This window comes from Mobula birostris, chromosome 1, assembly GCF_030028105.1.
Source record: "Mobula birostris isolate sMobBir1 chromosome 1, sMobBir1.hap1, whole genome shotgun sequence".
Classification (NCBI taxonomy): Eukaryota; Metazoa; Chordata; class Chondrichthyes; order Myliobatiformes; family Myliobatidae; genus Mobula; species Mobula birostris.
Genome location: NC_092370.1, coordinates 62151026 through 62167649, shown reverse-complemented (window position 1 = coordinate 62167649; position 16624 = coordinate 62151026). Strand labels below are relative to the sequence as shown.

The window sequence follows — 16624 nt, the reverse complement described above, 5'->3', positions numbered from 1 at the left end:
GTAATTAAATCAATGTTTTACTTTCTTAGAGCTATTGCAATTTACTGATGGGAAAATCTATTTACAATGCACAGTAATCAATTCAGGCAAGAGCTACATCCCAAATAGTATAAATCATACTTAGTGGAAACCTCTGGACAAATTTTTTTCCCCAAACTGTCCATGTGACTTTGTTCCAGTTTTAAATTCTCCCAGGAAACTATATTGTGCCATAGGAAAAACATTATACTGCATGGAATTCAGGGAGAACTAGCTAATTGGATCCACAATTGAATTGAGGGAGGAAGCAGAGGATGAAGGCGGAAGGCTGTTTCCCTGACTGGAGGCCTATGCCTCAGAGGGTGGCACTGGGTCTCTTGTTGTTCACCACCTATATCAAATATTTGGATAAAAATGTACAAGGCATAGTTAGTAGGTCTGCAGGTTGACAATGGAGAAGGACAGGTTGGGTCCACGGGTTGAGATTCAAAATTGAAAAAAGGCCAATTTTGATGGTATCCGAAAAGATATGGCAAGTATGGACTGTGACAGGTTGCTTTTTGGCAGAGGTGGGAGGCCTTCAAAACTGAAAAATTAAGAGTACATAGTTTGCATTTTTCTATCAGAATAAAAGGCAAGGATAACAGGTTTAAGGAACCTTGGTTTTCAAGAGATATCGAGGCCCTGGAGGAGATGCATGGTAGATATAGGCAGGAAGGAGCAAATGAAGAATTTGAAGAGTATAAGAAATGTGAGTGAACACGTAAGAAGGAATCAGGAGGGCTTAAAAAAATAATATGAGCTTGCTCTAGCAGACAAGGGGAAGGAGAACCCCAAGGGCTTCTACAAATACAGTGCAGAATTCCAAGGGTTTCTGCAGAAATATGAGCAAAAGGATAGCAAAGGACAAAATTGATCCTCTGGAATATCAGATTGGCAATCTATGCATGAAGCTGAGAAGAGAGGGGGAGATGTTAAATGGATTTTTTTGCATCTGTATTTACTTGGGAGATGGGCACAGTCAATAGAAGTGAGGCAAAGGAGCCATGGACCATATACAGATTACAGAGGAGGAGAAGGTTTTTGCTGTATTGAGCAAATTAGGGTGAATAAATCCCCAGGATCTGACAAGGTGCACCTTGTGGGAGACTACTGCAGAAACTGCAGGTGCCGAAGCAGAGGTATTAAAAACATCCTTAGCCACAGGTGAGGTGCCAGAGAATTGGAAATCAGCTAAAGTTGTTCCATTGTTTTAGAAGGGGTCTAAGAATAAGGGACTGATTAGTGATAGACAGGATGGCTCTGTGCATGGTAAGTTGTGACTAACCAATCCTATAAAGTTTTTAGGGAAGTTACCAGAAAAGTTAATGAAGACAAGGCAGTGGATTTTGTCCGCATGTACTTTAGCATGACCTTTGGCAAGGTCCCGCATGGGAGGTTGGTCCAGAAGGTTCAGTTGTTTGGCATTAAAAATGAATTAGTAAATTGGATTAGACATTAGCTTCATGGGAGAAGCCAGAGAGTAGCAGTAGATAGTTGCCTCTCTGAGCAGATGCCCCTGACTAGTGGTGTATTGCAGGGATTGGTGGTGTGTCCATTGTTTTTTGTCATCTATCAACGATCTGGATGATAATATGGTAAACTGGATCAGCAAATTTACAGCTGACACCAAGACTGGGGTGTAGTGGACAGTAAGAAAGACTATCAAAGCTTGCAGCAAGATCTGGACAAGCTGGAAAAATGGGGTGAAAACTGCAGATGGAATTTAATACAGACTAGTGTGAGGGGGTGCACTTTGGAAGGACAAGCCAGGGTAGCACTTGCCTAGTGAGCTGTAAGGCACTGAGGAGTGTGGTGGAACAGAGGGATCTGGGAATACAGATCCATTATTCCTTGGAAGTGGTGTCACAAGTAGATAGGGTCATAAAGAAAGCTTTTGGCACATTGGCCTTCATAAACCCATGTACTGAGTTCAGGAGTTGGGATGTTATGTTGAAATTGTATTAGATGTTGGTGAGGACTGATTTGTCATATTGTGTACAGTTTTGGTTACCTACCTGCAGGAAAGATGAAAGAAGGCAGAGAAAATTTACAAGGGTGTGGCCAGGACTTGAGGACCGGAGTTACAGGGAAAGGTTGAGTAGGCTCGGACTTCATTCCCTAGAGTGTAGGGGAATGAGGTGAGATTTGATAGAGGTAAACAAAATTATGAGGTGTATAGATAGGGTAATTGCAAGTAGGTTTATTTCCCACTGAGGCTGGGTGAGACTAGAACTAGAGGTCATGGGTTAAGATGAAATGTGAAAAGTTTAAGGGGAACACAAAAGGAAACTTCTTCACTCAGAGGATGTTAAGAGTGTGCAATGAGCTGTCAGCTGAAGTGGTGATGTGGGTCCAATTTCAACATTTAAGAGAACTTTGGACAGGTAGATGGATGGAAAGTGCATGGAAAGATATGATCATGGTGCAGGTTGATGGGACTAGGCAGATTAATAGCATGGCGTGGACTAGATGGGCTGAATGGCCTGTTTCTGTGCTGTAGTGCCTCTATGACTCTATTTCAGTGTTCAGAATTCACATGTAATTGCTAATTTTCTCTTAATTTCTCTTTTCTTAAACTTTCTGAACACAGACAAGCTGCAATTGCTGAAAAAAGTAAGTATTATATTCTCAGATATTTTATGAATATATATGTAAATAGCAGTTTAAATAAATGATTTACTGATAATTAGCATTGATGTGTTTAAAAGGATACATCATATGTGAGAATTTAGGATTATTTATTTTTCTCAAACTACCACTGATTTTGCTGGACATTGAGTTAACTACTTCCAGCATTCACCAAAGCTACTTCAATTACATGTCTGCATTTCTGAATTTCTTCCTGAAATACCCAGTTAGGGATGGGAGAAAGCCTTGTGATTAATTTGCCATCTTAAGTTTCAATGTACCATACAGAGGCAACACCAAATTCCCACCTGGGAACAAGCTATTCCTGGCCCAACTAGTTGCTGTTACAACCATAATTTCAGCATCAGCTTTGTAATTTGACACGTAATTCCACAAGAAATGTTGACTTTTTTTCTGTTAGATCGTGCTCGAGTTATCGGAGGTTTGCCTGACGTTGTCACAATTCAAGAAGGGAAGGTAAATGCTCTCATACTTCCAGGTGGCATGTCTGGTACAGGCATTTTATATTTAAATAAATATTACACTGCATGTATTAATAATATATCAAACTTATCATAACAGATATTGGACCTCTAGTTTTCTAATGATTAGCAAAATAACTATTTACGACTACAATTTAAATGTATATGTCCACGGACTAATAGAAAGGTATCTTTAATTTTAAATAAATACATTTTATTCTATAATAACTCTTTTGACATTTGTTGAGAAAATCATTGTGTATTACTATTTTTAATATCTTTTCAGTCACTTAACCTTACTTGTAATGTCTGGGGAGAACCTGTTCCTTCGGTTTCCTGGTTGAAGAATGAAAGGGAACTGTTAGGAGATGCTCATCTGATACTGAAGTTTGAATCTGGAAAATTTGCTTCCTTCACCATCACTGATGTCAGGACCACAGACTCTGGCAGATATAGCATCCTTGTGAAAAACAAATATGGCACTGAGACAGGCGATTTTACAGTAAGTGTTTTCATACCTGAGGAAGAGGAGCAAATTGAAAAGGAAAAAGCACAAAAGGAAAAAGCACCAAAGAAAAAGTGAGGCAGTTGTATTGAGGAAGATAAAAGAAAACAAACAAGCTGAAGCTAACATATATTATCAGCAGTGTGTAAGTTTTGACATGGAGGTTAGTTTGTCACTTGGTGAGACTGGAGGAATGACTTTCAAGAAGCAATTTTATAGACTTACAGCAAGTCGACTAGTCACTGAGTGCATCTGAAAAATTGAGTTAGAGAAGTAGAATTCCGTAAGATAGTTTTTTAGCAACTGTTTTTTGTGTCCCAAATATCAATGTGAACACCAAATGATGACAATGTTGTAATGAATAAAATCCCAGAACAATTCACTAATAAATGGTGCACAAATCCTTCACACCTACCTCCACTTATTTTGCACTGTGTCGTCTTTTGTGGAATATTATCACAATAGTTCACAACTTCCTGGTTCATTGGCTCCCATGCTGTGCTAAAGGTTGCAGTATCCCTTGTCCAATATAACTTAATCCATTCAAAATCGTATTCAAATTGAAAATTATTGACATTAAATTTGTTCCTTACGTTGCAAGATTGATACTGCAGTGAATCGTACATGGTTACCATTCAATGATGAGGATTATACTTATTCCTCTTTTGTAGTACTGTCATGGAATAGGATTTGCATGAACAACAGCAATTTTGCATGTTGAAGACACTCATTAGTCAAACTTTATGCTGCCCTCATTAATGGATTTATAGGTTTTTCTCTGTTTGCATACTTGAGCTCCAGATGCTGAATTAGTTTCTGGAAATAGCTTACCCACAGGATAAAACTAGCCTATTACAACAAACTGCATGTAACTTTCCAAAGAGAACAACTCATAAAACTCAGTGATAGAGATTCAAAAGTGTTGATGGATTCCTGTTATCCGTAAAAGCTCTATGCCACTTCCTAATAGGGATGCTGTAATTTTCAAATGTGCAGTATGGGAGCAACAATAGATTCTAACTGAAATAGATAAACATCGGTTTGCCAATAATAATTCTTTGTATGAATACACTCAGTAATCTAACTGATCAGTCAATGATTTCATGCAATTTAGTGAGGCACTGCACATACAGAATATAGTGTGTCTTTGTGCTAAATTGGCAATTAATTTACTGTTCAAAGGAGCACTGAAATATTAACTCATCATTTGATGTTAAAGATGTTACTAACACCACACTCAACACAAAAATAAACATTAATTTTCACATGAAAGAGGGGTGCCTCTTAACCTGAGAACCTTACTAAACTCTCTTGCGTGGATTAAGAAACTCAAACAGTTAAGATTTGCTTAAATGTGCATATACAGTGTTTTAATTTGGTAATGAGACAAAACTTCAATTCACATATTATTGAAAAAACAGTAAGGGCAGGATGTTGAAAAGTAGTTATTGACAAGATTCAGAAAAAATAATTAATGCAACAAGCAGAGATGGAGCTTTGATTTACAAACGTTTGTAAATTAGTGGATCCATCGTGATAAGCATGAATAAAAAGTAAATCAAATACAACTTCTACAGGTATTATTTACACAATACCTACAAGGTTATATAGGATTACATAAAATCGGAGTTACATTGAGGTGTAATTATCATACCAAACAGAATCTATACTGTTTCGTCTTAGTGAATTTAAGTTATGAAAATGAGGCAAGATTGCAATAATTATTGAGCCAAAGACTTGAAAAATCATGATTAGTTCAAGGTCCGGCATATAGCCCAGAAGCTGCATGACTTTTTCTGCAAACCTTTATTGTTGCATAAAAATCCTAAACATAAGTAGAGACAGATGATGAATTGCAAATTGCAGGACAATTTGTGGCTAGCTTTGCAAAATCAGAAGCTTGCTGTCAATCTCTCTGTGAGTATCAACAAATTGCTTTTAATCACAGTTCAGTCTGACTATGATCATAGAGCTCTTGTTTCATGTCATAAGGACCCCTGTTAATATAATTTATATTCCTGACATTCTGCTGGATTTCAGAAACCCAGAAATGAAAATTAAACTATAAAACCTCATTACTGTAAATCATAACATTTTACGTTTCATTTACCTTTCATAGTCTTCCTTTCACGGTGTTCTATTCTCTTCATTTATTTCTCACTATCTACTTTTAAGTTTCATAACTTAAGGTCAGCGGATTGGAAATGTTTGTTTACCTCACTAAACAGTCATCAAGTTGCATCGCTAGCATTTTTCATAGAATCACAGAGCATAGAAATGGGCCCCATCAGCCCACCTCTTCCATGTTGACAATGATTCCTATCTATGCTAATCTGATTTGCCTGCATTAGGCCTCTATCCCCTACTTTGTGTCACTGACACACTTTGACCCTCATAACTCTCTCCAATAAAGCTATTTTTGATTGAAAGTGAGGTATAGATTGCCATTAAATCTGGTTTAGCATTCATATTACGTTTTCCTGTTATAATTTAAAAGAAAAATACTGCAAATGCTAGAAATCAGAAAAAAAAACAAAATGATGGAAGCAGCAAGTCAAGGAGCAGACATTTAAGGTCAATGTCCTTTTACAAGTTTCTGATGAAAATACAATGGCCTGAGAGCCTATTTCCAGCATTTTCTCTCTGTAATACCTATTGCAGTTTCATGTTTTTAGTTGTTTACCGTTGATGTTTGTGGATGATTTTTGAGCATCAATCCACATTTTCCTAGAAGATCTGTGGATAAAAATATGCGGAGGGATATAGAGAATGCTCAGGTTTTCTTCACTAATGCATATCTGAAATGAAGGAGGATGTGATGACAAAGTTCATTATGTACACCAACAGTTTCCTTACAGTATTTTTTTAATCAAAAAAGATTAAAATACTGGAAACATCATATAGACAAATGGATACAGAAGGCATTTGTGGATTTTAGTCAAATGAATTGCCTAGTTATCTTTATCTATTTTTGTAGGTCATTCTTGCATGAGAAACTACCCTTTATATATGAGCAATGAGTAGTCCCAGGTGATATAGTTGTGGGAAACATGAAATAGTCCAATCATTTACTCTCATGTCACACAGCACAGGCCACACCTCTGTCTTCATAATGCAATCCTTGCTTGTTGCTGAATCAGCTTATTGCTTGTTGCTGAATCAACTGTGCCTGGGCTGAGTGTTGAGCTAACGACTTGACCTTGTTAAAAAAAAAAAACACCTGGAGAGGGATGGGCTCTGCCAGGTTTCAGATGCCCAAGACCTGCCGTATGATGAGCATACCAAAAAAAAGCTTGTCATGACGATGCCCCGACAACTCCACCAGGAGTTAAGGACGCACACACATATTTAGCAGTAGTTGGAATTCACTTACATTTTATATAGGCCGCAAAATGATGACATGCCTTTTTTGAATCGCTTAAATGTTCAGCAGTTCAACTTATTTAAAGACACATCTAAATAACATTACACTTTGCTGAACATTTGCAGAAAAAGCTGCCAAATTTATACTTAATACAGCCCTCAAGTGAAATATTAGATTACTCAGGAGGAAATACGTTCTATGATGAGTAACTGCTAAGGCAGGCAGTGAGTGTATTATACTGCTGAAGAGTCCCTGGATAAAGACCTTTGGGATCTTAAGTATTACAACACATTTTGCTCACTAAACTGTTCAAAACTTATTTCAAAACATTCTTCTCACTTCAACAATTCCATTGCATGGTATCAGCAAAAGTCCATGACAGCAGATAATTTGGCAGGAGCAGTAAATTCTCCAGAGTATTTTAGACTGTGGAAATCATTATCTAACATTCCATACAGTGCAACACACTTTGTATCCACAATTTTGCCAAGCCATCTGTTCACAGAGCAGCCAAAGCTCCTCATATTGGATGTCAACCAAATTAACTTAGAGCTGTGGGCTTAAGTCAATCGAATGGAGTTGTTTGGTCATTTAATATTTTTATGTGAGAAAGTAGATTTATTTAATCCCTATCAAAGTGGGAACTCTTATACAGCGCTTGTTCATTAGAATGTTTTATTATTGGTTTACTATTGTCACACATAAAAAGATACTATATAATCATATAATCATATAACAATTACAGCACGGAAACAAGCCATCTCGGCCCTTCTAGTCCATGCCGAATGCTTACTCTCACCTAGTCCCACCGACCTGCACTCAGCCCATAACCCTCCATTCTTTTCCTGTCCATATAGCCATCCAATTTTACTTTAAATGACAATATCAAACCTGCCTCTACCACTTCTGCTGGAAGCTCGTTCCACACAGCTACCACTCTCTGAGCAAAGAAGATCCTCCTCATGTTACCCCTAAATCTTTCCCCCCAACACTCAACTCATGTCCTTTTGTTTGAATCTCCCCTACTCTCACTGGAAAAAGCCTATCCACATCAACTCTATCTATTCCCCTCATAATTTTAAATATCTCTATTAAGTCCGCCCTCAACCTTCTACGCTCCAAAGAATGAAGACCCAACTTTCCCTGTAACTTAGGTGTTGAAACCCAGATAACATTCTAGTAAATCTTCTCTGTATTCTCTCTATTTTGTTGACATCTTTCCTATAATTCGGTGACCAGAACTGTACACAATACCAATGCCTTGTACAATTTTAACATTACATCCCAACTCCTATACTCAATGCTCTGATTTATAAAGGCCAGCATACCAAAAGCTTTCCTCACCACCCTATCCACATGAGATTCCGCCCTCCGGGAACTATGCACCATTATTCCTAGATCCCTCTGTTCTACTGCATTCTTCAATGCCCTACCATTTACCATGTTTGTCCTATTTTGATTAGTCCTACCAAAATGTAGCACCTCACATTTATCAGCATTAAACTCCATCTGCCATTTTTCAGCCCACTCTTCTAACTGGCCTAAATCTCTCTGCAAGCTTTGAAAACCTACTTCATTATCCACAACGCCACCTATCTTAGTATCATCTGTATGCTTACTAATTCAATTTACCACCCCATCATCCAGATCATTAATGTATATGACAAACAACATTGGACCCAGTACAAATCCCTGAGGCACACCACTAGTCACCGGCCTCCAATCTGACAAACAGTTATCCACCACTACTCTCTGGCGTCTCCCATCCAACCACTGCTGAATCCATTTTACTACTTCAATATTAGTACCTAATGATTGAACCTTCCTAGCTAACCTTCCATGTGAAACCTTGTCAAAGGCCTTACTGACGTCCATATAGACAACGTCCACCGTTTTATCCTCATCAAGTTTCCTAGTAACCTCTTCAAAAACTTCAATAAGATTTGTCAAACATGACCTTCCACGCACAAATCCATGTTGACTGTTCCTAATCAGACCCTGTCTATCCAGATAATTATATATGCCATCTCTAAGAATACTTTCCATCAATTTACCCACCACTGATGTCTAACTCACAGGCTGATAATTGCTAGGTTTACTCTTAGAACCCTTTTTAAACAATGGAACAACATGAGCAATACACCAATCCTCCAGCACCATCCCCGTTTCTAATGACGTTTGAAATATTTCATACAATGAAAAACTTTGTGCACTGTCCATGCAGATCATGCCATACACAAGTATATTATGATAGTTATAAGAAAATAGAGTGCAGAATATCATGTTTTAGCTACAGAAGAAGTGCAGTGCAAGCAGACAAATTTGCTTCAATAGCCCTGAAGAGGTAGATTAGGAGATCGAGAATTCATCTACAGCTTATGAGAGGTCCATTCAGGAGTCTGATAATAGTGGGATAGAGGCAGTTCTTGAGTCTGGTTTTACAAGATTTCTGGCTTTTGTGTGTGTTACATGACAGGAGAGGAGAGAAGATAGAATGTCCAAGGTGGGTGGACTCTTTATGTTGGCTGCTTTCCTGATGCAGCAGGTGTAGACAGGGTTAATGGGAGGGAGGCTAATTTGCATGATAGATTGGGTTGCATTCACAATGTTTGCAATTTTTTGTGGTCTTGGCAGAGCAGTTGCCATACCAAGTTGTGATGCATCCAGATAGATTAGGAGAATATCTGACCCATTCATAAGCAAGCACAATACTGCTCATACTGAATATTAAGTGAACCAAAGCATTCTGAGAGATGAACATGCTTGGAAAGCTGAAGTGTAGTGCAATTAATCAAATGTAAGAAATGTTCAGTCATCGCTTCAAGTCTCCTCCCCATTTAATATGATCTTGACTAATGTTTGTATTCTCAACTCCACATTTTCACCTACTGTACCTGTGCTAAACTCTCATAGCCTTGTTTATGTATTTCCTTCCAGTGGCGATGGAAGAGAGTTGTAAAAGCTCACAACCTGCTGAAAGAAAACATATCACACAATGCCCTTCTAGATTCTTGCACAAGAGGAAACAACCCCCTGCACATCTACCCTGTCCAGACCCTTTAGGATTTTATGTTTCCTTATACTCTTCTAAACACTAACGAATATAAACACAGTTAAAACTTTATAAAAGCATAACTGCTCCAGGAACCAGTGTAGTAAACTTCTGAATTACTTCCAATTGCATAATTATCCTTTCTAAATCAGACCAATACAGTGGTACTCTAGATATTGAGTCCCCATGGTCCTATAGAGCTGAAGCATAACCTCCTCACTTTTATAATCACTGCTCTATTAACTATCCTAATTAAATTTGTCAAATCATACCTCAGACACACAGATTTCTTGGTATCTCAGAATTTCATGCTCTTTCATCATTTGAATCATGAGCACTTTTATATTTCATGCCAAAATAGTTCATTTCACAATTTGGTACTTTACATCCCAGATGCCAATTGTTTACCCATTCACTTAACTTATCCATATCCCCATGTGGATCACTTAATTCCTCTTTTTAATGAACTTCCGCACATGTCTTTATCATCAGCAAATTTAGCAATTGGGTGTCTTCATTTAGAACCATAGAACATTACAGCACAGAAACAGGCCTTTTGGCCCTTCTTGGCTGTGCTGAACCATTCTTCTGCCTAGTCCCACTGACCTACACCTGGACCATATCCCTCCATACACCTCCCATCCATGTATCTGTCCAAGTTTTTCTTAAGTGTTAAAAGTGAGCTCGCATTTACCACTTCATCTGGTAGCTCAGTCCACACTCCCACCACTCTCTGTGTGAAGAAGCTCTCCCTAATGTTCCCTTTAAACTTTTCCTCCTTCACCCTTAAACCGTGTCCTCTGTTTTTTTTCTCCCCTAGTCTCAGTAGAAAAAGCCTGCTTGCATTCACTCTATCTATACCCATCATAATTTTATATACCTCTATCAAATCTCCCCTCATTCTTCTACCCTCCAGGGAATAAAGTCCTGACCTATTCAACCTCTCTCTGTAACTCAGTTTCTCAAGTCCCGGCAACATCCTTGTAAACCTTCTCTGCAGCCTTTCAACCTTATTTATATCCTTCCTGTAATTTGGTGACCAAAACTGTACACAATACTCTAAATTCGGCCTCACCAATGCCTTATACAACCTCACCATAACATTCCAACTCTTATACCGTACTCAATACTTTGATTTATGAATGCCAATGTACCAAAAGCTCTCTTTACGACCCTATCTACCTGTGCCGCCATCGTTAGGGAATTTTGTATCTGTATTCCCAGATCCCTCTGTTCTACTGCGCTCCTCAGTGCCCTACCATTTACCTTGTATGTTCTACCTTGATTTGTCCTTTCAAGGTGCAATACCTCACACTTGTCTGTATTAAACTCCATCTGCCATTTTTCAGCCCATTTTTCCAGCCGGTCCAAATCCCTCTGCAAGCTTTGAAAACCTTCCTCACTGTCCACTACACCTCCAGTCTTTGTAGCATCAGCAAATTTGCTAATCCAATTTACTGCACTATCATCCAGATCATTGATATAGATGACAAATAACAATAGACCCAGCACTGATCGCTGTGGCACACCACTAGTCACAGGCCTCCACTCAGAGAAGCAATCCTCCACTACCACTCTCTGGCTTCTTCCACTGAGCCAATGTCTAATCCAACTTACTACCTCTCCATGTATACCTGGTGACTGAATCTTCCTAAATAACATCCCATGCAGGACCTTGTCAAAGGCCCTACTGAAGTCTATGTAGACAACATCCACTGCCTACCCTTCATCCACTTTCCTGGTAACCTCCTTGGAAATACTCTAATAGATTGGTCAAACATGACCTACCACGCACATACCCATGTTGACTCTCCCTAATAAGTCCCTGTCTATCCAAATACTTGTAGATCCTATCTCTTAGTACTCCTTCCAATAATTTACCTACTACCGGCATCAAACTTACCGGTCTATAATTTCCCGGATTACTTTTAGAGCCTTTTTTAAACAACAGAACAACATAAGCTATCCTCCAGTCCTCCGGCACCTCACCCGTAGATACCGACATTTTAAAATATATCTGCCAGGGCTCCTGCAATTTCAACACTAGTCTCCTTCAAGGTCCGAGGAAATACCCTGTTAGGTCCTGAGGATTTATCTACTCTGATTTGCCTCAAGATAGCAAGCACCTCCTCCTCCTCAATCGGTACAGGTTCCATGACCTCACTACTTGTTTGCCTTATTTCCATTGACTCCATGCCAGTTTCCTTAGTAATACAGACACAAAAAACCCATTTAAGATCTCCCCCATTTGTTTTGGTTCCATACATAGCCGACCACTCTGATCGTCAAGAGGACCAATTTTACCCCTTACTATCCTTTTGCTCTTAATATACCTGTAGAAGCTCTTTGGATTATCCTTCACCTTGACTACCAAAGCAACCTCACGTCTTCTCTTAGCCCTCCTGATTTCTTTCTTAAGTTTTTTTTTGCACTTTTGAAACTCCTCAAGCACCTTATTTGCTCCCTGTTTCCTATACATTTAGGGAAAGGATGGTATGATAAAAGAACCATGGTGTACAAACCGCATGGTTTGTTGCCTCCCAGGTGCCAGGGTCCGGGATGTCTCTGACCGGGTGCACGACATCCTGGTACGAGAGGGAAAGCAACCAGAAGTCGTGATACATGTTGGGACCAATGACATAGGCAGGAAGAGGGATGAAGTACTGAAGTGTGAGTTTCAGGAACTAGGCAGAAGACTGAAGAACAGGACCTCAAGGGTGGCATTCTCAGGATTGCTGCCAGTGCTACATGACAGTGATGGTAAGAATTGGAGGAGATGGCAGTTGAATACGTGGCTGAGGAGTTGGTGCAGGGAGCAGGGTTTTAGATTTTTAGATCATTGAGATCTCTTCTGGGGAAGGTGGGACCTGTACAGATTGGAAGGGTTGCACCTGAACTCGAGGGGGAGCAATATCCTTGCAGGTAGGTTTGTTAGCATGGTTCGGGAGGGTTTAAACTAATTTGCGAGGGGGATGGGACCCAGAGCGATAGAGCAGTGAAAGAAGTGCATGGAGTAAAGCCAGATCTAACATACAGAGAAGCTTTGAGGAAAGAGAAGCAGAATAAACGGTGTAAAGACAGTAAGGTAGAAGGGCTGAAATGTGTGTACCTCAATGCAAGAAGCATCAGGAACAAAGGTGATGAACTGAGAGCTTGGATACATATATGGAACTATGACATAGTGGCCATTACAGAGACTTGGCTGGCACCAGGGCAGGAATGGATTCTCAATATTCCTGGATTTCAGTGCTTTAAAAGGGATAGAGAGGGTGGAAAAAGGGGAGGAGGGGTGGTATTACTGGTCAAGGATACTATTACAGCTACAGAAAGGGTGGGTAATGTAGTAGGATCCTCTTTTGAGTCAATATGGGTGGAAGTCAGGAACAGGAAGGGAGCAGTTACTCTACTGGGGGTATTCTATAGGCCCCCTGGTAGCAACATAGATACAGAGGAGCAGATTGGGAGGCAGATTTTGGAAAGGTGCAAAAATAACGGGTTGTTATCATGGGTGACTTTAACTTCCCTAATATTGATTGGCACCTGATTAGTTCCAAGGGTTTAGATGGGGCAGAGTTTGTTAAGTTTGTCCAGGATGGATTCCTGTCACAGTATGTGGACAGGCCGACCAGGGGAATGCCATACTAGATCTAGTACTAGGTAATGAACCGGGTCAGGTCACAGATCTCTCAGTGGGTGAGCATCTGGGGGACAGTGACCACCGCTCCCTGGCCTTTAGCATTAACATGGAAAAGAATAGAATCAGAGAGGACAGGAACATTTTTAATTGGGGAAAGGCAAATTATGAGGCTATAAGGATAGAACTTGCGGGTGTGAACTGGGATGATGTTTTTGCAGGGAAATGTACTATGGACATGTGGTCGATGTTTAGCGATCTCTTGCGGGATGTTAGGGATAAATTTGTCCCGGTGAGGAAGATAAAGAATGGTAGGGTGAAGGAACCATGGGTGACAAATGAGGTGGAAAATCTAGTCAGGTGGAAGAAGGCAGCATACATGAGGTTTAGGAAGCAAGGATCAGATAGGTATATTGAAGAATATAGGGAAGCAAGAAAGGAGCTTAAGAAGGGGTTGAGAAGAGCAAGAAGAGGTCATGAGAAGGCCTTGGCGAGTAGGGTAGAGGAAAACCCCAAGGCACTCTTCAATTATGTGAAGAACAAAAGGATGACAGGAGTGAAGGTAGGACCGATTAGAGATAAAGGTGGGAAGATGTGCCTGGAGGCTGTGGAAATGAGCGAGGTCCTCAATAAATACTTCTCTTCGGTATTCACCAATGAGAGGGAACTTGATGATGGTGAGGACAATATGAGTGAGGTTGATGTTCTGGAGCATGTTGATATTAAGGGAGAGGAGGTGTTGGAGTTGTTAAAATACATTAGGACAGATAAGTCCCCGGGTCCTGAAGGAATATTCCCCAGGCTTCTCCACGAGGTGAGAGAAGAGATTGCTGAGCCTCTGGCTAGGATCTTTATGTCCTCATTGTCCACGGGAATGGTACCGGAGGATTGGAGGGAGGCGAATGTTGTCCCTTTGTTCAAAAAAGGTAGTAGGGATAGTCCGGGTAATTATAGACCAGTGAGCCTTACGTCTGTGGTGGGAAGGCTGTTGGAAAAGATTCTTAGAGATAGGATCTATAGGCATTTAGAGAATCATGGTCTGATCAGGGACAGTCAGCATGGCTTTGTGAAGGGCAGATCGTGTCTAACTAGCCTGATAGAGTTCTTTGAGGAGGTGACCAGGTATATAGATGAGGGTAGTGCAGTGGATGTGACCTATATGGATTTTAGTAAGGCATTTGACAAGGTTCCATGCAGTAGGCTTATTCAGAAAGTTAGAAGGCATGGGATCCAGAGAAGTTTGGCCAGATGGATTCGGACTTCACTTGCCTGCAGAAGGCAGAGTGTGGTGGTGGAGGGAGTACATTCAGATTGGAGGATTGTGACTAGTGGTGTCCCACAAGGATTTGTTCTGGGACCTCTACTTTTCGTGATTTTTATTAACGACCTGTCTGTCGGGGTACAAGGGTAGGTTGGCAAGTTTGCAGACGACACAAAGGTTGGTGGTGTTGTAGATAGTGTAGAGGATTGTCAAAGATTGCAGAGAGACATTGATAGGATGCAGGAGAGGGCTGAGAAGTGGCAGATGGAGTTCAACTCAGTGAAATGTGAGGTGGTACACTTTGGAAGGACAAACTCCAAGGCAGAGTACAAAGTAAATGGCAGGATACTTGGTAGTGTGGAGGAGCAGAGGGATCTCGGGGTACATGTCCACAGATCCCTGAAAGTTGCCTCACAGGTGCATAGGGTAGTTAAGAAAGCTTATGGGGTGTTAGCTTTCATAAGTCGAGGGATAGAGTTTAAGAGTCACGATGTAATGATGCAGCTCTATAAAACTCTGGTTAGGCCACACTTGGAGTACTGTGTCTAGTTCTGGTCAACTCACTATAGGAAGGATGTGGAAGCATTGGAAAGGGTCAGAGGAGATTTACCAGGATGCTGCCTGGTTTAGAGAGTATGCATTATGATCAGAGATTAAGGGAGCTAGGGCTTTACTCTTTGGAGAGAAGGAGGATGAGAGGAGACATGATAGAGGTGTACAAGATAATAAGAGAAATAGATAGAGTGGATAGCCAGCACCTCTTCCCCAGGGCAACACTGCTCAATACAAGAGGACATGGCTTTAAGGTAAGGGGTGGGAAGTTCAAGTGGGATATTGGAGGAAGGTTTTTTACTCAGAGAGTGGTTGGTGCGTGGAATGCACTGCCTGAGTCAGTGGTGGAGGCAGATACACCAGTGAGGTATAAGAGACTACTAGACAAGTATATGGAGGAATTTAAGGTGGGGGCTTATATGGGAGGCAGGGTTTGAGGGTTGGCACAACATTGTGGGCTGAAGGGCCTGTACTGTGCTGTACTATTCTCTGTTCTATATTCAAAGGATGTGGAAAATCTTGTTAAGAAAAGCTTACAAAAGCTTCAAGAAACTAGGTACTGTTAGAGCTCTAGAAAATTACAAGGTTGCCAGGAAGGAGCTTCAGAAAGAAATTAGGAGAGCGAGAAGGAGCCGTGAGAAGGCCTTGGCTAGCAGGATTAAAGAAAACCCCAAGGCAAATGTGAAGAGCAAGAGGATGAACCATGTGAGAATAGGACCAATCAGGTACAATAGTGTAAACACATGCATGGAGTCAGAGGAGGTAGCGGAGGTACTTGATGAATACTTCGCTTCAGTATTCATCGGGGGAAAGAACCTTGGCAATTGTGGGGATGACTTACAGCAGACTGAAACGCTTGAGCATATAGACATTGGGAAAGAGGATGTGTTGGAGCTTTTGAAAAGCATTAAGTTAGATAATTCACTGGGACTGGACAAGATTTACCCCAGGCTACTGTGGGAAGTAAGGGAGGAGATTGCTGAGCCTCTAGCAATGATCTTTGCATCATCAGTAGGGATGGGAGAGGTTCCAGAGGATTGGAGGATTGTAAATGTTATTCCCTTGTTCAAGAAAGGGAGTAGAGACAACCCAGGAAATTACAGACCTGTGAGTCTTACTTCAGTG

At 40.5% G+C, this 16624-nt stretch overlaps 1 protein-coding gene across 4 annotated transcripts in view; it reads left to right on the top strand.

Annotated features, from left to right (window-relative positions):
• Positions 1 to 16624, top strand: part of myom1b (myomesin 1b) — a 182338-nt gene that overhangs the window by 134244 nt on the left and 31470 nt on the right. For 3 of the 4 annotated variants that reach the window (XM_072255947.1, XM_072255938.1, XM_072255956.1), the window contains 3 exons: positions 2612 to 2634; positions 3071 to 3126; positions 3418 to 3633. In XM_072255947.1, the coding sequence (XP_072112048.1) occupies positions 2612 to 2634; positions 3071 to 3126; positions 3418 to 3633 (295 nt within the window). Of the gene's footprint in view, positions 1 to 2611; positions 2635 to 3070; positions 3127 to 3417; positions 4083 to 16624 lie in introns of those variants that run through there. The other variant, XM_072255966.1, reaches the window with a different exon arrangement.